This window comes from Podarcis liolepis (genome assembly GCF_965112155.1).
Source record: "Podarcis liolepis genome assembly, chromosome: Z".
Lineage (NCBI taxonomy): Eukaryota > Metazoa > Chordata > Lepidosauria > Squamata > Lacertidae > Podarcis > Podarcis liolepis.
In genome coordinates, this window is record NC_139570.1 from 3,706,371 (window position 1) to 3,734,230 (window position 27,860).

General features: G+C 42.9%; 1 protein-coding gene across 5 annotated transcripts in view; it reads left to right on the forward strand.

The window, feature by feature from the left end:
- The window catches only part of TEX11 (testis expressed 11), a 44,846-nt gene that overhangs the window by 7,691 nt on the left and 9,295 nt on the right, over nucleotides 1-27,860 (forward strand). For 3 of the 5 annotated variants that reach the window (XM_083486325.1, XM_083486321.1, XM_083486323.1), the window contains 17 exons: nucleotides 3,721-3,801; nucleotides 3,905-4,024; nucleotides 4,290-4,370; nucleotides 4,518-4,603; nucleotides 6,359-6,416; nucleotides 6,537-6,632; nucleotides 8,343-8,424; nucleotides 8,921-8,999; nucleotides 9,506-9,657; nucleotides 10,524-10,609; nucleotides 11,761-11,898; nucleotides 14,532-14,634; nucleotides 15,314-15,429; nucleotides 19,213-19,298; nucleotides 25,720-25,773; nucleotides 27,301-27,341; nucleotides 27,493-27,579. In XM_083486325.1, the coding sequence (XP_083342451.1) occupies nucleotides 3,721-3,801; nucleotides 3,905-4,024; nucleotides 4,290-4,370; nucleotides 4,518-4,603; nucleotides 6,359-6,416; nucleotides 6,537-6,632; nucleotides 8,343-8,424; nucleotides 8,921-8,999; nucleotides 9,506-9,657; nucleotides 10,524-10,609; nucleotides 11,761-11,898; nucleotides 14,532-14,634; nucleotides 15,314-15,429; nucleotides 19,213-19,298; nucleotides 25,720-25,773; nucleotides 27,301-27,341; nucleotides 27,493-27,579 (1,546 nt within the window). The remainder of the gene's footprint in view (nucleotides 1-3,720; nucleotides 3,802-3,904; nucleotides 4,025-4,289; nucleotides 4,371-4,517; nucleotides 4,604-6,358; nucleotides 6,417-6,536; nucleotides 6,633-8,342; nucleotides 8,425-8,920; nucleotides 9,000-9,505; nucleotides 9,658-10,523; nucleotides 10,610-11,760; nucleotides 11,899-14,531; nucleotides 14,635-15,313; nucleotides 15,430-19,212; nucleotides 19,299-25,719; nucleotides 25,774-27,300; nucleotides 27,342-27,492; nucleotides 27,580-27,860) is intronic. The other 2 variants (XM_083486322.1, XM_083486324.1) reach the window with 1 other exon arrangement.

Below are 27,860 nucleotides of genomic sequence, written 5' to 3' on the forward strand. Positions count from 1 at the left end.
CTTATACTGATAGATTTCAGTTGGTGCTACATGGACCTTAAGAGGGTGCTAGACACAAAGAAATGGGTTTCAAAGTTTCTTTAAACTTGCCTGGGAAAATATCATATCCATTATTTAGAAAACGTTTGCAATGATTAAACAGTAATAATAATTAATGACTCAAATGACGTACCAAAATGTGTGGTTTGATGTTTTGTATTTCACTCCTGTTCTTTTATAATGTATGCAATCATGGAGTACAAATCCCAGCCCCTTCCCCAACCATAAATGTTCAGTACATAGTTTTACTGTCTGTATTGTTCCATAACTATGGAACTATGGAACAATTGGTATCTGAATCTCCAGTCCGGTTGAATAGCTCTCTGGAGTCGAGTGGAGTTTTATTTCTTTAACATCTTATGCCAAGGTATCCGTGCATAAGGAGCCATTAATTCCTGTCATTGAGATCCTTCCTCTTTGCTTACTAATATATGTAATTTAATCCAAAGCCCTGTTCTGCAAAAGTCATCTTCAAAATCGTTTCTGTTTATTCTTAATTGTTCAGTAAGTTTTTTCTGCCAGTGCCAGGATCCACACTTGTTTATACCTGGTTGTTTTGTTTCAAATATTTAAATGCAGGTACAGTGGTATCTCAGGGACGCGGGTGGCGCTGTAGGTTAAACCACAGAGCTTAGGGCTTGCCAATCAGAAGGTTGGCGGTTCCAATCCCCGCAACGGGGTGAGCTCCCGTTGCTCGGTCCCTGCTCCTGCCAACCCAGCAGTTCAAAAGCTCGTCAGAGTGCAAGTAGATAAATAGGTACTGCCCCGGAAGTAAACGGCGTTTCCGTGCACTGCTCTGGTTCGCCAGAAGCAGCTTTGTCATGCTGGCCACATGACCTGGAAGCTGTTTGCGGACAAACGCCGTCTCCCTTGGCCAATAAAGCGAGATGAGCGCCGCAACCCCAGAGTCGGCCACGACTGGACCTAATGGTCAGGGGTCCCTTTACCTTTACCTTTACAGTGGTATCTCGGTTTACGAACAGCCTAGTATATGACCATTTTGGATTACAACCAATTATAACCTGGAAATGAGTGCTCCAGGTTGTGTGGTTTTTTTGGATTCTGAACGAACTCCGTTTGTGGCTGCACTTCTGTTTTGGGTGCCACACTTCCGTTGTCTGGCAGCGGAGAAGGGGGTCATCATGGTGTTTCCTGCAGCTGTGAGGGAGAGAGTTGTGAGCCTTCCAACCATATGGCTGGCAGGCATGCAGCTTCCCTCCCAAGCTTCTGCGGGGATTGCTCTTCTCCCTCAGTGGCAGGGTTGGCGGGCTCACAACTCTCTCCCAAGCCTCTGCGGGAGGAGAGCAATCCCCACAGAGGCTTTGCCCACCAGCCATATGGTTGGAAGGCTCACAACTCTCTCCCTTGCAGCTGCGGGAGGAGAGCAAGCCCCACAGAAGCTTGGGAGGGAAGCGTCCCCTCAGCAATCTGCAGCTCAGCTGCTTTGACAAGAGGGAGATCTCAAAAGATCGTGCTGATTGGGGCATTGGGCAGAAGTGTCCCCTCAGTGAGTTAGCCGCCTCCTTCCCCCCCCCCCATGCATGCTCCTCATCCCTTCAGTGTTTTTCCTTCCCTCCCCACTTAAGCCCCTCTCCTGCATCAAGTTAGCCACCTCCTTTCCCACAAGCACCCCATGCGCGCTCCTTGCTCCTCCAGTTTGAGTGTTTCCACACACCCCTTAAACTCCCCCCTCCCGTCTTGTCCCTCCAATGGCAATGGGTAGGTCACTGCCAGTTTTTGATACTGGATAGTAGATTGCAGTCTGGTTTATTGCTTTTATTTTATGGATCAATTGTCTCATTAGATAGTAAAATTCATACAGTGGTACCTCAGGTTACATACGCTTCAGGTTACATACGTTTCAGGTTACATACTCCGATAACCCAGAAATAGTGCTTCAGGTTAAGAACTTTGCTTCAGGTTGAGAACAGAAATCATGCTCCGGCGGCACAGCAGCAGCAGGAGGCCCCATTAGCTAAAGTGGTGCTTCAGGTTAAGAACAGTTTCAGGTTAAGTACGGACCTCCGGAACGAATTAAGTACTTAACCCAAGGTACCACTGTATTGAGTTGCTGTTTTAGGGGTTGCTTTTCATTGTCTGGAGAGGATTAAACCATTTTCCATTACTTTCTATGGAAAAGCACACCTTGGTTTAAGTCCACTTTGGTTTAAGACTGGACTTCTGGAACGGGTTAAAGTTGTAAACCAAGGTACCACTATATTTTATAATAATTCTAAAGTACATGCCGTTTGCAGTTTTTTATGAAGCAGAATGTCAGGTAGGGTCTACCTCACATTTAACAATCAGTTTTATTAACATGGCTAATGAACTACTTTATTACCACAGTTAATAAATTATAGGTAATAAACCCAATGATAGACGTTGCTCCTCTTTGCATGCACCTGCTTTTGACGCTTCTGTTATGGCTTGTTTAAACCACAGCTCCCCATTACACCCAAAATGGGGAACTGGTTTATTCCTGGCTTACTTTCTAGGATATGAAACGGGTGTGGCTTCATGTCCTGATTAGTAGACCAGTACTGCACCACTTCCCTAGTTTGGTATAAACAAATTGCAGTAGTCCTCCATCCAAATTGAAGTCCCAGGTCCTGAGCAGTGGGTAGGGTAGTTGCGTGCAACAAGATTAGCCACAGGCTGGGATCCAAAACAGCAGCACTTGTCACGAGCCAGAGGAGCCTCCAAAACAGGAAGCCCAGGAGAAGCAAACGTCAAAAGGTCATAAACCAACGTCCATAACTGAGTGCAGTACAGAAGACTTGAGCCATCGCACATAGGTTTGGGGGACCGTCAAGAGGTAGAGCAAAGAAGTCAGGTTAGAAAAGTCTGGGAGCTGAAAGATGTGTGTTGCTTCAGCAGCTGCTAGTCATCAACTGAGAACTTGCATAGTCTGGTCTCTCAAACTCCATCCAGGACCAAGTGCATTTAATTCTGCTCTTGAGCAGCCCTTTACTGCCAAGGACCCCCTTGCTCATGAGCTGCTATGTTCCTCTGAGTTTCCACCTAGGGGGTCCTTTACTGAGGGGCCACCTGACCTTCCTGGCATGCTGTCTGGAGCTGGGAGGTGATTCAGACTCAGACTGAGAAGCATATGAGTCAGGGAACCTTCCTGTGGGTCCTTCCAGGACAGCCTTTGGAGGAAGGCCTGGTGAGGTGTCTCCATGGATATTGAGGCCTTTCAGACCAGTTCTGGAGTTGGACTGCTCTTTCTTCCTGGGAGGTCTGGGTCTTTTTAAGAGGTTGAATCGTCCTGAGTCAGGTTAGAGCCTGGCAAGATACCAGAAAAGTTGCCCTGCACTGCCAGACCAGTGGTCCATCTAGCTCAGCATTGTCTATCGCTGGATGGCAGCGATGCTCCATGATTTCAGAATGCAGTCCTTCCCACTCCCAGTAGTGCTGTCCGGGAAGGATGTGACAGTTGCACTTAAGCAGGTGCACAGAGGCATGAGGCTATGCGTGATGGGTGAGCATGCAGGTTTGATTCTTGGTCTCAGCTCAAAAAGCCATAAGCCAGGATCACGATCTCTAATTTAAACCAGCCAAACTGTTGTAAAGGTCTCTCGATTCTGTTATTCTATTGAAAATATGTACTGGTTTTGTAGGATTCCATAGAGGCTAATGTCCATTTTTGTTTTAAACTTACAAATTTATTTTATGATCCAGATGGCTACAAAGACTGGCAAAGGCTATGCGAATGTTGGAAAATCTGATCTTGCCAATGAATTTTTTGAGATTGCTTTGGATGTAAGTTTGTGCCTTCCTGTGCAATAATTTTTTGGGGTGTGTTTTTAGCAAATACCATGGTTTGTTGGTTGTTTTTAAGCATATTACCTGCTTCATTTTGCAGAGTCTGAAACAACTGTATGCTCTGCTGAAAAAGAGGAGTCCTAGAGACACTGATATTTGTGAACACAAATCTGATATACAGAAGGGCATGTTCAAAATTATCTCTTTCCAGGCTGAATCGGTACGTTGGTGCAAAAAATAAATGCCAAGCTGCTGTGGTAGTGCTATGGCAATGTAATGAGTGTTGTCTTCATTCGTATTGTTCATATAATGTGCTTTCTGCAGTTCACTGGCTTCCAACATTTTTAATTCATAGAACTTGACACACTCTTTCTGTGAACGTGTTTCCAATACAAACATAGTTTTCTAGAATTTTGAAACATCAATTTAAAATTGACCTGTGGCACAACCTAGCAGTTTACTGGCCTGTTCTTTTGCTTTCTCAGGCAGTTGCTGAAGGAAATCATCAGAAAGCAGTCACATGTGTTCTTCAGTGCAAAAACTTCCTGATGAGCCTGCCACAAAAGGTGAGTATCCATGAGACTGTTTTTAATGTATTTGTACTCTGTTCTGTTGCAGTGGTGCTTCACTGAAAATTAGGGGAAATGTTTCAACTATTCCACACACATCTTGGCCTTTTAACACAGCAGTACATTTGTTTCGTATATTTGCAGACCTGTTACCTCTCCCGCCTGTGCTATAACTTTGGTGTGGAAGGATACACACAGAAGAGATATGAAGAGAGCTCCTTTTGGCTCTGGTAAATCCATGAGTAGTCTTTTGCTTATTCAGTATATATTTATAAAAAATATTTATGTACCACTATTGATTAAATAATTGGAACGATTTACAGTGGTACCTCAGGTTAAGAACTTAATTTGCTCTGGAGGTCCGTTCTTAAGCTGAATGGGGCCTCCCGTTGCTGCTGCCACGCGAATCCTGTTCTCATCCTGAAGCAAAGTTCTTAACCCGAGGTACTGTTTCTGGGTTAGCAGAGTCTGTAACCCTGAAGTGTCTGTAACCTGAAGCGTCTGTAACATGAGGAACCACTTAAAAACCATTTAAATCTTAACATCATAAATTTTTATTGAAAGATGCCTTCTGAACCACCTGCATAAGCCTGACTGAATAGAAATGGTTTCCGCAAGCATTAAAATGTTGCAACAGAAGGTACCTGCCGATAGCATATGCTGCCCTTTCCTCCCAAAAAAGCACAAGCAGGCATTTTTTTCTTATTTTTTTCCTAGGCTATAGAGATAGAATGTCCTGTCTTGGATATACCAAAGGCAAACAAGCGTTGGTTTGAATTGTGTCGTTTGGCACCATCTAGTGGCTTAAAAAGTTGTTTGCAATTGCAGAAAATCTAGTCTTGTGAGAGCATTTTTCCAAAGGAAGTTAGCATGCATTTGGAAGGTGGAGACAGCAGCTTGGGTGGTTTGATGAAGAGAAGCAGTGACCCGAGAGGGTACAGCAACTCTTTCCTTCTGCTGCTGCACTCCAGATTGAACCCTCCCAAAGCTGCTTTTTTCTTAAAGGAAGCAGACATTAGACCAAAGTTGAGGAACGCATGACCTGTCATGGCCAGTGAACAGGGGATTACACCAGTACAGTCACACTTCATGTTGCATCTGCTTCAGGTTACGTGTTTTCATGTTGCGCCCCGCGGCAACCCTGAAGTACCAGAATGAGTTACTTCCAGGTTTTGGCGCTCATGCATGTGCAGCAGCGCTAAATTGTGCCGCATGCGTGCACAGACGGGGCATTTCGGCTTGCGTCAGTTCTGTGTGGAACCCGGAATGGATCCTGTCCGTAACATGAGGTTCCACTGTACATCTTTTAAAGTAAACAGTGTTCACAGAAAAGCTCCATCATGAATTTATTTCTGGTAGAGGAAGAGGTGAACAATCTTGAATCCCATCTTGTCCCAAAATATAATTCATGTTGGATTTTAAACAGCTTGACTAGGTTGCTTATTTGCTGGTACATTTGCTGACATAGGCTCTAACTTGTCCCTTGAGATGGCAGGGACAGGCTAGGACACTTATTCATGACAATATTCATTTATGAGTAGACAGCCGGCTTCAGATTTGCCATTTGAAATAAGACACTTTCGTGTGAGCTGATTATTCATACATGGGCCCTGGATTTTTCTTTCAACTAAAATTTCATGGAGGACTTTTAAGATGGAGCAGATAGCAAAATTGGGGAGATGGGTCTATGACTGAAGAGCCCTCCATGGAGAGGAGGACCACCTACAATTCAGAGCATTGGGGAATCTTCAGGTGATTAGTAAATGACACCCCATTAAATTCACCATCTTTGCAGTGGATAATCTACAGTATAATTTCTTCACTGTGGAACATTTCATGTAAAACAATAAGAGAAAAATTGGTACCGTGGACTGGATATAGTTATTCTTACACAGTATGATATTTCCTGTGAATATAGCCAAGTGGGTCTTTTCTATGCTATGAATAATCAGCTAGTCTGTTGTCGGTTTCCCCCTTTTCAACAGCCAGAGTTACGAAATTGGAAAGATGGATAGGAAATACTCCAATGGAAAAGAAATGCAGGTGAGAAATCTTTGTAAACCACATGTAGCCCAATGGAGGAATCCGTTTTCCTCTGGGGTTAGAACGGATTCATTTATGCCAGCGTTTTGAGCTTATATATTCATTTATTTTTAATTGTAGGCTAAAGTACTGCGGTTACTAAGTAATGTCTATCTGGATTCGGGGATAAGAGGTCATGAGCAGAAAGCTCTTGTTGCTGTCACCATGGCTAATGAGGTGAGGGAGCAAACAGCTGTTTGAAAGACATGGGACTGAGTGAGTTGCTTGTGCTCTAAGCGTATGGATTGGATTTGTTTCTGCTGAGAGTTAAGTGCTGCAGTCAGTGGAGCTACTCCAGAAACAGTATCTTTACCCCAAGCCTCTTTGCTTTTATCACTAAACTCTACATTTCAATCTGAAACAAAATTTTGTTCTATCTTCGCCTTATGACTCAAATAACCTGCAAACAAGGGTTCACCATTAAACTTACATTTGGAAGCATTCGTTTTTCCATTAACTCCCCTCCTGGGTAATCTTGAACTTTTGGTCTGCAGAAGAGTCCTCTGTAACTTGAAAGCTTGTATACTTCATTGTGAACATTGTTTGATCTTAATGAAAATTTTGTCACTGACCCTAAGAGTTATATTATATTGAACCATTATGGCTGTATGATTTTAGCAGGAACATAGGGTTATGAAGTGATTTTGACACAATGCACCTGGTTTTCTATGAAGGTTGTGCACAGTTGCCAGACATTTAAGACTTCTTACACGGAATGGAGAATTCAGGGTTGCCTTACAAGGTGTGAGGCCCTTTGCTGTTTCACATAGAGACATGAGAATTCAGGGCTGCTCTGTGCAGCAGCTTTATTAGCAGTGTAGTACCAATTCCTCCTCTCAAAGCAATAGCTGCATAATGTGCTTGGAAGAGTAATCTACCTGCTATTATTGCCCTGTCCAGGGGCAAAGGAGTCTTTTCCTTTTATCCCCTCTTCCCCTTGTAGCGGCAGAGTGAGGGAGTGGCTTCCATCCTTCTTTGCTCCTTCTTAGTTCATCTATCTCAGGGGTCAGCAAACTTTTTCAGCAGGGGGCCAGTCCACTGTCCCTCAGACCTTGTGGGGGGGCCGGACTATATTTTTTTGGGGGGAAATGAACAAATTCCTATGCCCCAGAAATCACCCAGAGATGCATTTTAAATAAAAGGACATTCTACTCGTGTAAAAACACAGTGATTTCCGGACCATCCACAGGCTGGATTGAGAAGGCGAATGGGCCAGATCCAGCCCCCGGGCCTTAGTTTGCCTACCCATGGTCTATCTGATTGTGGCTGATGCCAGCGTGGGAGTGGTGTGGGGAAGTATGGAGTTTATTTGTTTTGTTTACAAAAGAGCAGATGTGTCTGCACACCATACATTTAAAGCACATAACTTCCCCCAAAGGGTGCTGGGAACTATAACTTTGTAGGGGTAAACTTCAGTTCCCAGGATTTTTGGGGGGAAGTCAGGTGTTTTTAATGTATGGTGTGAATGCAGAGAGTGAACAGCACCCTCCTTCACCCCTTTAAATGATCTTTGGTGTGACGGGCAGCTGATACTCCTGGGGTCTCTGCTAACTCAGAAGAAGACGGGATATTGGAGACAGCAAAGAGGCAATTTCTCCTCTCCCACTCTCCATATGAGAATTCTGAAAAAAATAAAGAATATAGTTTTGAGGCTCTGGGATGAGAAATTATAATCGCAGTGCTGGCTGACTTGTTGCTAAGGATGTTTAAAATTATTCTAGGAGATTATTTAGAATATATATTTTGGGGAGTGCTGATGAGAGGGCCTTGACATTCTTTCAGAGTTATGAATAAGCTAAGCTCTGACAGCAGCCAGTTAAAAATATCCTGAATATGGTGAAGAATAGTTTGGCTGTCAAAATAATGTCTTGATTTCTTGATTTACAGGAAGATTTGCATCCAGCTGGTTTGTTCTTGAAAATTAGGATTCTCCTGAAAGGTGATGTGCTAGAGGCAGAACTTGGCGCAGGTACCATCCTTGGTTCAAAATAAGTCACATGTGGCATCATGCCTGTAAAGGAAGGTTGAGTTGTGAGGGAAAGTGCCAGGACTGTTTAATCTATGGCAACAGAGGCAACTTCATTTTACACTGCACAGTGTTTTAGTTGATGAGCCTCTTCTGTTTTTAACAAAGAGTATGAACTGCAAAGTAGAAAAATGGCTGTTTGCAGTACATGTGCTTGCACTCTCAGTCCATATTCACCCAAGTGAATATTTTCCTCCTTCAGTGCCATTAGCATAGATTTGGAGGGATATTTGTTTTTATACTATGCACATTCAGTATTTTCTGAGACCCCACCCAAGTTAATCAAATCAGCTACAATCCTGTCTATCTGGATTCTGTGATTAGCACTTGGAAATCAAAACCTGAACAGTATTGATGTTTCTGTTTGTCTGATTTTATCTTCCTCTCCACCCTTTGCTTTCAGTGACACACTAACCTTGCCACTTCCTTCCCTCTCCAGCTATTGATGAACTTCTGCGTCATGGGTTCACCTTAGATTTTTTTGTGGATGTAGCAAAACTGCTTCTGGAGCATGAGAGGTACAGCTATCTAAGGGATCATGACCAGTAGTAGTTTTTCATCAAGCAGACTAGACGCTAAGGAAGACAAAGGAACTCAAATTATGACATGGCTTGTCATGGTAGAATTCCTTAAGAGAAAAATTACAGGAGTATTGGGAATGATGAGAAAATAAAGGGGCAATGGCTCTTTCATCTGGGCACATTTAGGTGCCCAAACCATTTTGGAGAGATGTTTGGGTGAGCAGATTGAGGCCTGCAATTAGTATTATTGCAGGTGTACATACATTTGGTGTATGCAGTTCTAAACGGTCTGTTGTCAGGGTGGCAGTGTTTCATGAAGCTTTTGGTGTGAGAGCATCAGAGAGTGACTGAAATTTTCTCCCTTTAGAGGGCAATGTGGGTGGATAGGAATCTAGGTTATTTTGCTATTGGAAACTCAATTCATGAATGCTACCTGCCTGTCTTGTTGCCAGTGACTGGCAGTCCATATGCCCAACCTGTTTGCATGTTCTTTGCATATCTAGGCAGACCATCGCGCTAGACTTTTTGGACTCACTTGCTGAGAGATTTAAAGGATTCCCGGATTTTGGCAAAATCAGTCTTCTTCAGATTGAACTCCTGATACAGACAATGAATGAGTCACTTGCCCAAAATATAATTGAAGGTGTTATTGCAGGTCTGTGCCAGTTTTCTTTTGATGCTCCTTGGTGGTAACTCAGTAAAAAGAAAAAATCATATTGGTCAGGCCTGTCTAAAAGGGGCAGTTTTTAAGAGGTATCTGAGAGAAGGCAAGGGGTAGTTTCTGCCAAACATCTACTGGCAGGGAGTTTTACAGGGCAGGGCCTGCACACTAAACACTCAGTCCCTGATGAAGGCCAACCCCCAGAAGTGTCCCATCAGAGGATTTCAGTGACTGAAGGGGGGTATAAGTGATCAGGTGGTCCTTAAGGGGCTTCAGGCTCAGTAATGGTCCCCTTCCCCTTGTTGCAGCCCCCAGGCAGCTGCTTCCTTTTTGCCATCCCACATGTCATTCCAGTTCAAGATATAGGAACTTCGGGAACTGGGAGCCCACAAATCAATTTCAGCAGCTCCATATGATAGCAGTTAAGGCCAGTTAGTTTCTGTCTCTGCCCAGTTATTAACAATGACCTAGGCTTCTAGACAAATGTAAGCTGGTGGGTTTGTGGGGAAAGTGGGGCAGAGGAAGGTGGTTTTGAATCCCTGACCCACTTTTCCACTGCAAATGCTGTCGTCCTCCTCTTCCCTGGCTGTCCTGTCAGGAATGGGCCACACTGGTTCAGGATATATCGCCCTTAAGATTATCTTAAGCATATTTGCTTGGGTGAAAGTAACAGGTAGGACTTAACTTTGATTGGGCATTCTTAGAACCAGGCTTTATGTAAGATGCCAAGAGTCCAGCTTTAGATAAGGTCACATTTTAGTTTGGCTTTGAGGGTTTTTAATAGAGTGCACTTTGCTCCTGTCCTTGCAAATATGTTTAATGCTCTAAAATTGGTGAAGTGCTGAACTTTGTCTCCTCAGACCACAACCAAGGAAAGTTCCTGCGTCCTGAAACACTGGATCACCTGCACCATGTTCTGTGGGACAGAGCTACCAAGTACTATAAGGTTTGGAGCCATGCAAAGTTTTTCTTCTTGTTTTCTTCTTGCACTGGCTCCCAGTGGAATACAGGGTCAGGTTCAAGGTGCTGGTTCTAACCTTTAGAGCCCTATTCGATCTGGGACCCTTGTACCTACGGGACCGCCTCTCCTGGTATGCCCCGCGGAGGACCTTATGGTCCACAAACAATAACATCTTGGAGGTCCCGGGCCTCAAGGATGTTAGACTGGCCTCTACCAGAGCCAGGGCCTTTTCTGGTGGAACGCTCTGTTGCAAGAGACCAGGGCCCTGCGGGACTTTGCGCAGGGCCTGCAAGACGGAGCTGTTCTGCCAGGCCTTTGGTCAGGGCTCAGTCTGACCCCTCTCCTTTTACAAGACCCTGCATACAGGTGGCCTCTCTAACTCTTCTCACTGGCTCATACAAATAGCTGAGCCTGGTGAGTACTTAAGGTTCCCAACCCCTATAGTTATAGTTATAGTTATAATTTGCGGGTAGCCATCTGATCTTATTTTGATTTTAATCCGATTTTAAGCTGTATTTCAGTCGATTGCTGAATTTTATGTCTTAATGTATTATATATTTTTGATGTTAGCTGCCCTGAGCCCAGTTCTGGCCAGGGAGGGCAGGATATAAATTAATTTTATTATTATTATTATTTGACTACCACATGTGGTTAACTCCTTATGTATGGTGAATGCAAGCAGTCTGTGGGCTGAAACCTGAATGTAGCATTCCTTTGGAACACCTTCCCACTCACCTTGCACTTTGCCAATATTTTGGGTATCTGAGCTTTCAAAATAAACAGGTACAGGAATACGTTTAGCAGACATGGACTGGTTATGAAATGAAATAAAATGCAGCCTCTTTCATTTTTTTCAACTCGAGGTTCCTAAGCCAGTATTTTTCAAGGGCTGTGATAGTGGTTTTCAGCAAGGATTGTTGTGCTGGATTGCAGTACATACCTTTCAAAATGCAGGTGGTTCCCCAACTCTGAGATCTAAATAATCAGTGTTATCCTAGCCCTCTTGGCTTTGAGAAGTCACCATGCTCTCCAACCTCCTATTGATGAAGGACAGAACAACTGCATACTTGTTCACAACCCATGAGCTTGGAACTCACAGATTACAATCAGTTTAAGACACAATGCTTATTTTCTAGGAAGAAAAGTATTATGAAGCCCTTGAGTGGTACACTTACTCATTCAAACTCTGCTCAGGCAGACAAATAGAGAAGAATATTGCAAGTCTGGAAAGGAATATAGCTGCTTGCTTTCTTCGCTTGAAAGAGCCTCTCAAGGTATTTCTCCAGCCTCAGGTGCTGATGTTTTTTCCAATTTAACCTTCTCCATGAGCTTATGGAAAGTCTTAAAATTTGCTTCTGTTTAATATTAGCAGGCCTGGGGTGTTTTGTGGGGTGGGGGTACGGGCAGATCTTCCTTTCGAAATGTGGGAGATGTAGCAGCCAAACCTAACATTGCTCATTCTTGCTACATAGTAAGATTAGGGGCTGACTGCCACAGAGCTGTGTGGCTGATTGGCAGGCACTCAGACCATAGAAATGCAATTAGTAGAGTGTGTGGCATCATTTCCCTTCCTCTCTTGAGTGGGAACAGTCAAAGATGTATTTCCCCACTCCCCCATCCCGCTCTTTGACCAGCTGTGCAGGAGGACAGATGTCCACTTGCTCCAGATCAGGCAGTATGCCTGAGACTGCTTTTACTGTAAATATATGTATTTTACTGCTGCTGTAGCTGAGAACCAGTGCAAGACTATGAGTAAGTATATCATATTTTAAGGCAGCTTCCAGTTGTCTGATTTCTTTTTTAAGGGGGGTAAACGAAAAGAGGAAGTCGGCTCGCTTCGCAGCTGGACTTAATTAAAAGAAGGCCTGACAGCCAATTCCTTTAATTTTGCTGCTAAGGGTGGGACTTTTAAACTCTCTTCATCCCACACACGTGGGTGCCCGGAGAGATAAATTGCAGTTAATATATCCTCTCCTATCTATTAAAACCCATCCCGCAAGAAGGATGTTTTTTCTTTATTAATTTAATGTTGGAGATGTATGTTATGCCAGCCCAACAAAAGGTTGTTAGGAGCAAGGGCTGCAATCAGGTTTTGCATGTCTTGTCATCACCACCCAGTGATGGAAATCATTTGCCTTCAGAGAGGGAAGGGTACTTGTCCAAATTCCTCCTTGTGTTTAGGTTATTAAAGTTTAACATTAATTCATCTGAAAAATGAGGTTTCTCCGTGCATATATTCGTTTGGTAGTTGATAGCTGAAGCTATGGTTCTATCACCCATGTGGTCTGTTGCAAAGGCACAGAAGGCTATACTGCAAACACCTAAAGGAACATCATTTGCAGCCCAGGCAACTGTTGCAGCCAGTTCTGCCTTGCTCATAGAAGCTCTTGGCATCCTCCGACCCTCACCTTTGGTCACAAACTTGCACTTGACTACTCAGGAAACAAGGCTGTGTGCATGGCCCTTCCTCACGTGGTTCCAATTCATCTCCCCACCTCAAAAGCCTCTAATAGGAAGCTCTCATGTCCTGCTTGTTCTTTTCACTTGCATAGTTGCAGCAGCTGAGCCAGCCCCTTTTGCTAGAAACCTACAGTGCACAGCACAGCATTGGATTGCGCTCTTGTTCTATTTATTTGCAAAAGTATTTACACGCCACCCTCTTGCCAAACATCAGGACAGTATATAGCAACATAGTAACAGCACAAAGCAATCACTCAGGCAGCTGGCTTGGCTGCTCAAGAGATAATTTAGCATAGAACTTGCGAGACAAAATGCCCAACTTCTGAATGAGGCCAGCTGGGCCTCTGTAACATGGGAGACAACTTAACAGTGCTGCCCTGGATGACTTCAATGATCGGGCTGGAATATCAGGGCTCAGGTGGTTTTTAAGATATCCTGGACCCCAAGTTATTCAGAGCCTTGCCTATTAACACGAGACTTCAACCTGGACCAGTAACTGCAAGCCTGCAGTGACACATTTTAATAAATTCAATGAGATTTCGTACTGAGCAGGCATGCCCAATCTAAATATTATTAATTATTTCATACTACGTAACAGACTTTCGCCATATGTATGTATTCAAACTGTGCACAGTTAAAATTAATTTATTTGTTATATTATTATTAACAACAACAAAAACTGGCTAAAGGTAACCCTAAATGAAGCAACAGAACAGTAAGTTTTTTGTCTTGCACGGTTAATCTAACCTCATGATGATAATAGTTTTTCCCTTTGGTTTTTGAACCCCCAAATCAAGGGTTGCCAACAGCTTCAAATATATGGGCACATTTTGAATTTTGAGAGCGTACGGGGTGCCAGTCACAAAATGGCTACCACAAAGGAGGCGTGGCATAACACAAAATGACTGCTTTTGTCATATGATACAAAATTAGAGAGACAACCTTATGTTTACTATTGGACGTCAACCATATCATGCTAGTCCTTATTATGTAGATGACACCCACCCTCCCGGATACTGGTGCTGCCTAATATAGGATCATACTTGTAGTGTTGGAAGAGACTCTGAGGGTAATCCAGTCCAATCCCCTGCAACAGGAAACATTTCCTCAGGGCCAGGAGAGATATACGAGGTAGCCACACACCATTTTCATTTCACAGAAATCACTTGGAAGAGACATGCACTTTTTGCTGCCTAACTTTCTTTCTAGGAGGGCTAGAGACTTAAAAAATAAAAATAAAATAAAAGAAAGCTCGAAACCTGGGGCACCTGCCCAGGGCCACCACTAGAAGACTTCCTGGGTGCCAGGCTGGTGGCTCTTGCCCTAAGTTCTCTGTGAAATGATGTAAATAATATCAGTGTGTTCCGTGCATCCTGTGTGTTTAATTGTTGTTAGTTGTCCTTGCTTTACTACTTAATAGCAATCCTGCTAATCCCTCTGTCTGCAGGCCAAGGAGGCATTGAAGGAAGCAGAGAGACACCATCCCAACTGCATATTCACTTATTTTTATTTCTATAAAATTGCCATCTTGGAGAATGACGTGGCAGCAGGTAAAAACAGAAGGTGGTGGAATATTTAGTTATATTTTCTGCTTTGGGATTTCCTATCTTGCCCAGGAGGACTTAGAGGTAAAAGTGGGTAGGGAACTTTGGGTTCTGTAGTTTTCTGTCCTTATTAAACATTACATCTTCTTTACAGCTTCATTAAACATTACAGCTTCTAACTTCAGCAAGCTGTCTCGTTGTCTTCTCTATCCTTGTCCACAGCTATATTTGTAACAATACCGCCTTTTACAGGAATAGATTTCTGTTGTTGAGAAGGGTATGCATGATATCTCCAGTTACATTAGAGTTGTTATTTCTATGGGTTGCATCTATGCATATAGCTCAGCGTATGCAGATCTGTCCTGGTTTGTCCTTGCTTTTGGTTATACATATAGAGCTAAACACACTCCATCTGTGGATTATTTGGCAAAAAAATGGAAGGCCTGGCCTTTGAAGGGATCAGATTAGGGGTTTAGTAACCATAGTAATGAGCACAGTGGACAGACAAGCCATGTACTTTCACAACTATAGGAGCACTTTGTTGCCTCAGGATAGGACACCTGTATGCCTTGAACAATCAGCTGCTGATCTGAGAAAGCACAACCACTCTTGTATGAACTAGTACAGCCTATCATTAATGTCTTCCCTGTTCCCTCACCTCCACCTTCTTCTTCAATTTTTTAAGCTTCCCATGCAATTGATGAAATGGAAAGGACCGTAACGGACCCAGACTCAACGACCTGGATGACAGAACAAAGTTTGGCTAACCTCCTGAAATTAGCTGCCCAGTTTGCTTTAGAGGTAAAAAAAAAAAAAAAAAGTTGGGGGGCTTCTATTCTGATTTTTGTATAAGTGAAGCACCTGCATCTTGTCTTTCTTTATTAAACTTCTGCAGGTTTACTTTGCAGAGAAATGCATTGGGTCTAGAAAATTTGGTTTTCTTTCTCTGGCTTTGTTCTTAGTAGCCCTTGCTGGTGTGCATGGGCACATAAATCAGTGTGTGGCATTTGACCCCTTTCACTTCTGTGGGAGAGCTCCCACTTACAAGATTAAATGGGTTTAATAAATACTTCCATGGTTGCTTGAGATCGGGTACACAAAACAGACTAACATATCCTGGGGACGGCCATAGCTCAGAGTGTCTGCTTTGTATTCAGAAGGTCCCTGGCTCAATCTGCAATGGCACCTGAAGTTTGGGGCGCCTGAAGAGCCACTGCCAACCTGCATAGGCAAGATTGAGGTCAATGGGCCAATAGTCTGACTCAGCATAAGGCAGCATCCTACATTCCCATGTCTCTCCCAGCGCTACCTAAATTGCAGAATTGTAGCATTGGAAGGGACCACAAGGGTCATCTAGTCCAGTCCCCTGTAACGCGGGCATCTTTTAGTTTGTTTTATACACCTCCCACCATATGAAAATTTTGCAGTAGTGTACAAAGAGAGATAAGAAGATAAAACTAAAATACAGAGTTAAGGCAGAGTTAACTTGTGTCTGTGAGATCAGCATAGACAATTTCCAGCAATGCTATCCAGACAAAGCCTGTTGATCTTTTCTTTTCTTTTCTTTTCTTTTCTTTTCTTTTCTTTTCTTTTCTTTTCTTTTCTTTAAGAAGTCTTAAGGAGGCTCCTGAAAGAGCAGGTTGTTGCCACCATCCTAGTTTCATGGGGGTAATGTATTTACAAAGTGTGGGTGCCACCACCTGTAAAGCTCTGCCCCAGGCAGTCATTTAAATGAACTTCCAGGGACCGTGGCCCTTATAAGAGGACCTTACTTGATGAACTTTTAATTGCTTTTGCTTACCAGAGACTGTGCCAAGACATTTCATTTCTGCTATGTTTGAATTTATGGTACTCCAGTCTTGCACTGTGACAGCAAATTCATTTGATTGTATGTGAATGCCCAGCAAGTACCATATTTTTCTGTGTATAAGATGCTCCAGTGTATAAGATGCCCCCTATTTTGGGGGACTCAAATTTAAGAAAATGGGGGGGGGGATGCCGAAAATCACTAACTCAACTGACAAATGCTGACAATCGCTCACATCGCTGAAGCCAACAGCAGTCAGCAATTGCACGCCCAATCCAAAGCAGCCCTTGCAGCAGCAACCAATCACCCACCAAATCGCCACTGACAAGTTCTTGCTCTGCTCATGGCTGCAACCAATCACCAGTCCCCCCCCCCTCCATGCACTATCTGTGTATAAGATGACCCCCATTTTTTAACATTATTTTAGAGTAAAAAAAACCTGTCTTATATACGGGAAAGTACGGTACTTGCATTCACTTAGGAAGTTGCATTGACACAAACTCAAACTATTGGCCAATCTAATTCAGTATTGTCTATCCTCACTGACCAGCAATGGCTTTCCAGAGTTTTCAGGTAGCCTTTACCGGCAGATGCTGAGAACTGAAGCTGAGCTCAGAGCAGTTGCTCCACCACTGAGCTGTGGCACTTCCTTCCACATCCTCAGTTAAAAATGGTGGCAAGCCATCTGTTCCTTTTTATGCCCTGAAAGGAGCTCTGGTAACACCCAGCAGTCCGCAGGTGCACTCCCTAACCTGGAAACTTTCCACCTGTTAGTTCAGAAACCAGCTGCTTCATTTCCAGTCTGCAATTGTGTGGTGCAGTTCAGCAGAAGTGGGCTTTGTTCCTTGCTACCAAATACATCTTTATGGGGAGGGGGAAATGAAAGTTGGCTGTCCTTGGATTTGCTTGTGTGTTCTTTTCCTTCAACCAAAGCTGCTTTTGTATCCCGTTGCTTAGAAAAACTGTTTGCAGGGAAAAAGTGAAAATAAAACATGAGAAGAATTCACTTCTAAACCAGCATGTCTAATGCAGTCTTAAGAGTGGCATTCTCAGGTGCTTGTTGAGAAACAAGTCCCACCTGCGTTCAGTCTCCAGCAAGTGTATTTAAGGTGGCAGCCTTTGTCTAGCTATCCTGTCTCCTCCACCCGGGGCTCTTGCAGTTTCCAAAAGATGAGAGTTGTTGCATTGCGGCTACTTAAAGGCTTTTGTCATAGCCTACAGCTGCCCGGAACATAAATGTGTTTTTTATGAATATGGAGATACTTTTAACCTTTTCAAATGAATTCAGCCACCTACTGTTATTTTCTATCTCATTACTCCTCTTCCAGTTAAGAGGTGGTTCAATTAAAATATGTTCAATGAAGATGTTGTTTAAAAACATTTTTATCCTGATGTTCAGCCGAAAAGGCACCTAGAGTGGCTTATATAAGATGAATAATAATAAGAAAAAACAGTTCCTGCTCACAATCTGAAAGATATGACACAAAAAAAGAAGAAGAGTAGGTTGGTTGGTTGGTTGGTTTTTTGTTCTTGTTTTTATTATATATTTTGTGCTTGTTGTGAACTGCCCTGAGATCTGCAGATGAAGGGCAGTGTACAGATTTAATAAACAGAATAAAAATCCAGTTATTAAAGTTATAATAAGCAGTTGGAACAGAAGCATCCCAGGAGGGCAAATACACCTGGATCATGTTTGCACCATATGTTTAAAGCACATGGCCTCCCTCAAGGAATCCTGGGAACGGTCGTTTGTCAGGGTCCTGGGAATTGTAGCGGTGTGAAGGGTAAAATGCAGTTCCTGGAATTTATTGCAGTAAGTGATAGGCAGTATGCAACTAAGTTTTGCTCAGAGAAGATCCACTGAAATTTACGGGCTTAACTTAGCTCTGCTCATTCGAGTGGGTTACTCTGTGTGATAATCAGCTATATTTTATGCCGTGTGCTTTAAACTATGTGGCTGTGGCCAGGGTCCCTCAGTAGATTTGGCAGAGAACTCCCTGCTTCCCATCTCCCTTTCTGCTGCTTTCTGGCAGAAAGGCTGCCTGCCTGCCTGCCTTTGGATGGATGGAGGCCTCAAATGGAGCTGACCTCCAAAAGAACGAATGGAGTAGTCCAGTCTCCTGCCGTCTGATGTGATATATTGTAGTTTCTCACATTTCAGCTTGTATTAAATGAATTCTGGCTTCCATTCTGTGTTTTATACCGTATTTTCAACCCTATAGGACGCACTTTTCCCCCTCCAAAAACGAAGGGGGAAATGTGTGTGCGTCCTATGGGGCGAATGCAGGCTTTCGCTGAAGCTATCCGCAAGCCATGGGAGCCTGGCGCGACTTCGCGCAGCTCTCCCACGGCTTGCCAAGAGCTGCCTGCAGGCTTCGGGCTTCGTGCAGCTACCCGCAAGCCGTGGAAGCCCGGCGCGACTTCGCGCAGATATCCGCAAGCCATGGGAGACCGGCGCAACTTCCCGCCGGGCTCCCTAGGCTTGCAGATAGCAGCCTGTTCTGGAGTCGGGGGAAGCTCAGGCTTCCCCCGCCCCAGCCCCACGCCTGGGGGGGAATTTTTTTTCGCCCTATAGGACGAAAAATACGGTACTTTTGATTGAAACGTCCCCCATGATTTGGGGGCTCTTGTAACCTGACAGCTGTTTGACATGGCAAAACAGAAATAAAAAAAAATATTTTTGTATTTAAGCTATGCGTAACACCAAACTAATGATACATGTTCTTTATCTTTATTTGTTATATCACTGATTAACTAACGTCATTCTCCACCTGCAGAATAGGCAACATTGTGCAGCTATAAAGGCCTTGGAGTGTTTATCTCTGCACTTGGATGACTGTGGACTAATAGCTGCAGATTTTAAGTGAGTAACAAAATACAGAACTATACAGTGGTGCCCCGCAAGACGAATGGCTCGCAAGACTGAAAACCCGCTAGACAAAAGCGTTTTCCGTTTTGGAGGTGCTTCGCAAAACGAATTTTCTATGGGTTTGCTTCGCAAGAAGACAATGCCTTGCGAGTTCCTGCTGGTTTTTCCCCCTCCCCCCCTTTTTCTAAGCCGCTAAGCCGCTTATCAGCTGATCCGATCAGCAGATAAGCCGCTAAAAGCCACTAATAGCGCTAATCCGCTAATCCGTCAATGGGCTTGCTTCGCAAGACGAATAAACCGCTAGACGAAGAGAATCACAGAACGGATTCTTTTCGTCTTGCGAGGCACCACTGTACTAACTTCCTTTGTCATTAAAATGTTCTTAGTATTTGAAATGCAATAGATCCAGTGTTGTTGCCCGAGTGGAAAAACCCTCAGTCCTGATTCATAGCTAAAATTCCTTACTTGTGTCCCAGACAGGAATTCAATTCTTAAAAGATATCCCTGATTCTTGTTCTTCTGAATGTGTGCCTGTTGGTTCCTGGAGGCTTAGTGCTGATGTTTGCCATTAGATGGACACTTCCACCAGTGCAGCTAGTCTGCTAGGGCCAGTGGGCCATGGCTCCATCCACTTCAGCCTGACCCCGGCCCTCACCGGCCTTCTTACAACTAAGGAAGGGGTGGCTTGGGCTGTCATTGCCTTGGGCTCCCTGCCTTGCACCCTAGGAGTCCCAATGGGCCCCACTGGAGTTGAACAGGGAAGGGGTGCTCAGCCTCTTCTTACCAAGCAGCCTCATACTTACATTACTCTGGGACCAGAGGTAACCGCGATGCTACGTTGTCCAAAAGGCCACCAAATCCAATGCATGCTCAGCCTGGGCGAAAAGGGGAAAACACTATCAGAAAACGCAAATAACCACGTAAAAGCAACAGTTTAGAGGTACCGCTGCCTGCTAATGGGGGGAGGAGTGTCTGAACCATAGGCAAGTAGGGTAGAAACATATGGAATATGTGGAGGGGGGGGAGAGATGAGGGGACAGTTGCAGAAGTTATGCCCTACAGGATGCATTCTGCCTTCCCTTATGTGCTTGTGTAGGTGCTCTGCCCTGGCATTCCTAGTTGCTGAAACAGAGCCTGGTGTTGTGTTTCTGTGTTCTGGAGCCCTGAGGTGAAGTACCTCTTAGGAGCCTAGGCACATAATGGTTAGCAAAGTGCTCAAATTCCCCTGTGCGATGGGAGGCCAGGTTGTTTTCTCGCAAAGTGCTCCCTTTGTGTGTGAAGTACCCTTTCTCCATGCCTACCTATTACAGAATTGTTCCATGTGATCACCTAAGTGTTTGCAGCATGAGGCTAGAAAGATACAGCCCTGTGATATAAGCCCTCTCAGCTGAGTCACCTCAGTGGACCTCTTGAGTTCTGGTCTCTCTGTCTGGGGTTTATATACTGGCAGTAGCATGCTGTGTTACTGAGTGGGCTTTTGTAGTAGTAGTAGTAGTAGTAGTAGTAGTAGTAGTAGTAGTAGTAATAATAATAATTAATTATTATTATTATTTGTTGGTTGGTTGGTACCCCGCCCATCTGACAGGGTTGACCCAGCCACTATGAGCAGCTTGCAACATATATAAAAACATAATAAAACATTACACATTAAAAGGCTTCCCCTTGCAGGGCTGCCTTCAGATGTCTTCTAAAAGTTATATAGTTACTTTTCTCCTTGATATCTGATGAGAGGACATTCAACAGGGAAGATGCCACCACCAAGAAGGCCCTCTGCCTGGTTCCCCGTAGCTTCAGTTCTTGCAGTGAGGGAACCGCCAGAAGGCCCTCAGTGCTGGACCTCAGCATCTGGGCTTAAAGTGGTGTTGGAGACGCTCCTTCAAGTTTACGGGCCAGAGGTGATTTAGGGCTTTAAAGGTTGTCCACCAAGACTTTGAATTGTGCTCGGAAAAGTACAGGGAGCCAATATAGGTCTTTCAGGACCAGTGTTACATGGTCTCGGCAGCCACTCCCAGTCACCAGTACAGCTTCCACATTCTGGATCAGCTGTAGTTTCCGGGTCACCTTCATAGGTAAGCTTCCCCTAAACTCTGCCGTGGTTATTTTTAAACCCCTCCTTCTCATTTAGCTGATGGGATGGGCATTTACTGCAACGAGGGCTAAAAAGTTCCACTGTTGAGTAGGGGTCATGGATAGAAAAGGTGCAGGCTATGGCATGGGTGTGCTCCTCCCTGCGCTACCTTCTCCCACCCGCGTTTCTTGACATGTTTCAGCCATTCCACCACTGGAACATTCTTCCAGTATATTGGGAAAGCTCTGCCAGCAGATCAGTTATGCTGGTAGCATATGTCAGATTCTGCCGATGTTAGCAGGGGCTTCTTCCATCAAATCCCTTTTTAATATTTATACATTCTTTATTAGGTTTTCACATTTTTATATGCCTTATCTCTCACCAATTCAAACATCAAATTTCAGACTTCATCCCCTCCCTCCCATGGGTTCATATATTAAAAGTTTAAGTTTTCTGCATCTTAAGCTTTATCCAACTATTGTATATCTCTAGTTATCACAATCAATTTCACATTACAAATGTCATTTCAATGCTACCAATAATTTTAACTGTTTACAATGGTTTTTTAAGTAAACTACAAATTTACTCCAGTCTTTGACAAATACTTGATCCTCTTGGTTTTTGATCTTCCCTGTCAATTTCTCCATTTCTGCGTATTCCATCAATTTCATCTGCCATTCTTCCTTTGTAGGTAATTCTTCTTCTTTTTTAAAGTAATATTTATTAAAGTTTCACAAACAGTAAAGAGTTTCAAGATTTAAACATAAAAAACAAAAGCCAAGAAAAACTACAAAAATGGAAAAATACAAAAACAAAACACATAAAAAGTACACAATAGAGAACAATTAAGAAAAGAAAGGAAAAAAGCCAAAAAGCATAACAGAAAAAAGATTAGTATTTTCAAATCTTATACTTCATTCACTAGTTTCTTGACCTCCTCACACCTCCCTTTTTGTATTCCAGTTCAGATATTTAATTCAGCAAGTCCTTACCCTCTAGCATTTATCCTTACTCAAAACGTTAACCTATTATAAATATATATTTTCCAATTGTCAGTCCATATTTACATATTCTTATTAGTCTTTTTACCAATACCGCTTGTTTTCCATCCAACATCCCTTTAACATTCATTAATTTTACAGTATTTCTGCAAGTAGTCTTTAAATTTTTTCCAATCATCTTCCACCGTCTCTTCTTCCTGATCTCGGATTCTGCCAGTCATTTCTGCCAATTCTATGTAGTCCATCACCTTCATCTGCCATTCTTCCAGAGTGGGTAGATCTTGTGTCTTCCAATACTTTTCAATAAGTATTCTTGCTGCTGTTGTAGCATACATAAAGAAAGTTCTATCCTTCTTTGGCACCAATTGGCCGACCATGCCCAGGAGAAAGGCTTCTGGTTTCTTCAGAAAGGTATATTTAAATACCCTTTTCATTTTGTTATAAATCATCTCCCAGAAAGTCTTAATCCTTGGGCATGTCCACCAAAGGTGAAAGAATGTACCTTCAGTTTCTTTACATTTCCAACATTTATTATCGGGCAAATGATAGATTTTTGCCAGCTTGACTGGTGTCATATACCACCTGTAAATCATTTTCATAATATTCTCTCTTAAGGCATTACATGCCATAAATTTCAAACCGGTGGTCCACAACTGTTCCCAGTCAGCAAACATGATATTATGTCCAACATCTTGTGCCCATTTAATCATAGCAGATTTCACCGTTTCATCCTGAGTATTCCATTTCAACAGCAAGTTATACATTTTTGACAAAGTCTTAGTTTTGGATTCTAACAGTTCTGTTTCCAGCTTTGATTTTTCCACCTGGAAGCCAATTTTTTTATCCCAATTATATAACTCTCTTATTTGATACTAATGAAGCCAATCTCGCACCCTGTCTTTTAGTTTCTCAAAACTCTGCAATTTCAATTTGTCTCCTTCTTGCTCCAAAATCTCCCAATATTTTGGCAATTTGGCCTCCATATTGGGCCTTTTCTGAGCCTTTGCCTCCATTGGTGACAACCACCTTGGGGTTTTATTTTCAAGTAAGTCCTTATACCTTGTCCAAACATTAAACAGTGCTCTCCTGACAATATGGTTTTTAAATGCTTTATGCGCTTTAACCTTGCCATACCACAAGTATGCATGCCACCCAAAAACATTATTAAAACCTTCTAGATCCAAAATGTCAGTATTCTCAAGAAGCAGCCAGTCTTTCAACCAGCAAAAAGTTTCTGATTCATAGTAAAGTTTAAGGTCTGGCAGGGCAAACCCCCCTCTTTCTTTTACATCAGTTAATATTTTAAATTTTATTCTGGGCTTCTTGCCCTGCCAGACAAATCTAGAGATGTCTATCTGCCACTTCTTGAAACAATCCATCTTGTCTAAAATTTGTAATGATTGGAGCAAAAATAACATTCTTGGCAATACATTCATCTTTATAACAGCAATTCGACCAAGCAAGGAAAGCTTCAGATTTGACCATATTTCTAAATCCTTTTTAACCTCCGTCCAGCGTAGGTAATTCTTCTTCTTTCCATTTTTGGGCTAGTAACATTCTCGCTGCCGCCGTTGCATACATAAAAAAGTCTTTTGTCTTCTCTTGGTATTTCTTCACCTATTAAACCTAAAAGGATGGCTTCTGGTTTCTTAACAAATGTATTTTTAAACATTTACTGTATTTTTCGCTCTATAAGACGCACCAGATCACAAGACGCACCTAGTTTTTGGAGGAGGAAAACAAGAAAAAAAATATTCTGAATCCCAGAAGCCAGAACAGCAAGAGGGATTGCTGCACAGCGAAAGCAACAATCCCTCTTGCTGTTCTGGCTTCTGGGATAGCTGCGCAGCCTGCATTCGCTCCATAAGACGCACACACATTTCCCCTTACATTTTAGGAGGGAAAAAGTGAGTCTTATAGAGCAAAAAATACGGTAATTCATTATAAATCATTTCCAATAAGTCTTTTACCTTATGACATGACACCACATATGACAAAATGTACCTTCTCTCTCTGTACATTTCCAACACATATTTGATTTGGTTTTATACATTTTTGCAATCTTTCTTGGTTATGTACCAATAGTACATCATTTTCATACAGTGGTGCCCCGCAAGACGAATGACTCGCAAGACGAAAAACTCGCTAGACGAAAGGGTTTTGCGTTTTTTGAGTCGCTTTGCAAGACAAATTTCCCTATGGGCTTGCTTCGCAAGACGAAACATCTTGCGAGTTCTTGCGAGTTTGTTTCCTTTTTCTTAAAGCCGCTAAGCCGTTAATAGCCGCTAAGCCGTTAATAGCCACTAAGCCGCTAATAGCCGCTAAGCCGCTAATAGCTGTGCTTCGCAAGACGAAAAACCACAAGACGAAGAGACTCGCGGAACGGATTAATTTCGTCTTGCGAGGCACCACTGTATAATTTTCTTTCAACAAACAGCATGAAGTAATTTTTATTTCCTCTTTCCATAACTATTCCCAAGATAAAAGCTGAATATTTATACCCAAAATCTCTAGCACAGTGTATCATCACTGCCTTAACTTCTTCATCTTTTGTATGCCATTCCAACAATAGTTTGTACATTTTTGATAATATTTTCACCTTATTTTCCAGCAGATCACTTTCAGATCTTGATCTTTCTGTAATAAATCCTCTTTTTAAAAATCTACTTTAAAAACATTGTTTAATTGGTAATACTGTAGCCAATCTGTTAATATTCCTCTTATTCAATTTTAATTGGCCATCTGCCTCTATCAGCAATTCTTTATGGGTGGCCCAATACCCTTTCATGTTTACTTTTTTAACTGAAATTGCTTCCAGTGGGGAGAGCCACCATGGTGTTCTTCGCTCTAATATGTTTTTGTATCTATCCCATACCTTGTGCATTGATTTCCTTATCACGTGGTTGAGGAATCCTTTGTGTACTTTCATTTTTAATATTTAATGCGGTATTGTTTTTAACACTCTATTGGAAGCCGCCCAGAGGCTGGGGAAACTCAGTCAGATGGGCGGGGTATAAATAATAAATTATTATTATTATTATACCATAAATATGCATGCCACCCAAACCTATTATCATGTCCTTCTAGATCTAATAAATCTGTATTTTTCAACAAAATCAAATCCCGCAACCAGCAAAGACAGGACACCTCATAATATAGTTTCAAACCTTCCATCAAATCCTAGAGCTCAGGCAGTGGATCTTCTGTATGATTGCACCCCAGAATTGCAGATTAAATGATAACGATGAGATGCATGGAGGTGGCATGGCCTTTCCAGAGGACAGGCTGATGCTTCGAGTCAATAGGATTACTAAGAATAATTTGCTGTAATTTATTTTGCCTACAGGTGTTTGGTTCCACTTATAATGTACAAAATCAATGGGAAGACTGGAGAAGAAATGTGAGTTGCACTTCATTCTTACCAGTTGTTGTTACTCACTTTGCACAATGCGTAGGTGAAGAAGGTTAGGTGACCAGCTTGAACTGATTTGCAAAGTAAAGGTAGAATCCAGTAAAAGAGAATTAGCTCGAAGTTCTGCTGTTGCATTGCCTTTTGGACCTGGACTCAAAATTTCATCTCAGCCATGGACTCCGGATGAGGAGTGATAGTAGCAAAGGCACTGTTTGTCAGCCTTTGCTCTCCACCTGTGCAGTTACAGCACAGCAGCGCTCCTCAAGGCTGTTGGGAAGATGCAGTAATATGAACTGTTAATGCATTTGCAGTTCTTCACCATTTTCCTAACAGTGAGAGGTGAACTTTGCGAGAAAGTACATTTTCCTGAAGGGAGGAGGGGCTCCTCAAATGGGTTGTCCCTCCTGCCACTTGATCCACTAGGCCAGGACTGGGCTGCTTAGGGGATTAGATGAAGAACCCGCAAACCACAGGAGGATTTTGAACGAAGAGGCGACTTGGGGGGACCAGGAAAGAAAAGAGCTTTTGGTTGAACTGGAGAAAGAGAAAGAGGCTGGGTCCTTATGTTTGTTAGATCTCTTTTCCTTGATTTGTAGGGCAACCTCATTCCAGTTCTTTCCTGCCTAACTCCCTATGCAGGTCGGGTGACAGAAGGTTTCTGTCACTCTTGTTGGTTAAGGAGAAATAAAGTTTTCTGGATACTTTGTGAGAGCGCATCTACTAAGAAAGATGGGCCAGCCTGCTATGAGGCCTGGTAGCCTTCTGTTTTCCAGCAGATTTCTCTGTTGGGGAGGCTGCGGGAGCTGTCTCCCTGACTGCAGCACCTGAGGGAGGTTATGGGAGTGTTGCTCCCAAGGTTCGGCAGTCAAGCCCTGTTAAAAACTGGGTGCATGCATCTGCTGAGGCTTCCTTCAGCAGGCAAGTCCTACACTGTCTCAGTAGATGGGTGCCTGTCTGGTAAGCTTTTCAGTACCACATTCAAGAATCCACTCCTCCCTACAGGAAGATGTGACATTGGACCTACTGTGAAAGTTTGTTTACTTCAGGGAATGGACGGGACCTTACCTGCCCTAGGAGTTTGTTGTTGTTCTAGGCTGCAGATTTGGCATCTCAAGGACTCTAGTCTGCACTGTTAAGATGGCACAGGGCTAAATTGTTTTCTGGCTTTTCTATTCTGAGGGAGCATTGTTCAAATTTTTATGTTTAGAGGTTTTTCCCTCTCCTCTATTTTGCCTTTTATTGGCTTTTGTTCCCCTCGTTAGGCCGCTCTTTCCTGGTATGTGCTTTTGCATTTTCAGTTTGCCTCTCTGAAACTAGAGTGAGCTTGTTCTCCCAGTTGAGGTCAAGATACTTAATTGTGTAAGGACCTGCTTAATGGAGCAAGTGGGAGAGAGAAGCACCTGACATTCCTTGTCAAAAATGAACCTTCACATTAGGTCCAATATCACATTTTATCTCTTACATTGCACTGTTTAGAGCAAGTTTGGATAACTTCCTCCCCTACTTCATTTTTAGAACATCTGATTTGGAGAACCTTCTAAAATACTTGACTGCAGGTATGTAGCTTGCTATGTTATAGCACTTCTCACTCACTTAGCAAGTACAAAATAATTTGGGGTGCTGGTGGAAAAAGACATCTTGTTTAGTTCAATTCCATGACAGAAGCTTGCTTAGATTCCTTTATCATTTTGCATATTCCTGCTCCAGCATACTATAGATATGATGAAGAATTCGGAAAGGACATGACGACATTTGAAACACGAGTCAGTGAAGTTCAATGGTTCAGGAAGACTGGTAAGTGGTAGTCTTAGGGTTTCATGGAAGCAGCTCCTTCTGGGATGAATTGAAATTCCCCTCGCTTCTCTTAACAGTTTAGAGGCCAAATCCTAGACTTAGAGCAACAAGGTTATAAGCTAAGGAGAATAGGGTGGGAAGATTTTGCTGATGTGGTCTTAGCAGTGTATCATTAACCAAAAGGTATCACAGTTCCCTCTGGGGACAGATACTTAAAATGAAAATAAAATACATTTAAAGGGGTCACAACTCTCCCTTTCAGTCACCAAAAAATAAGGAAC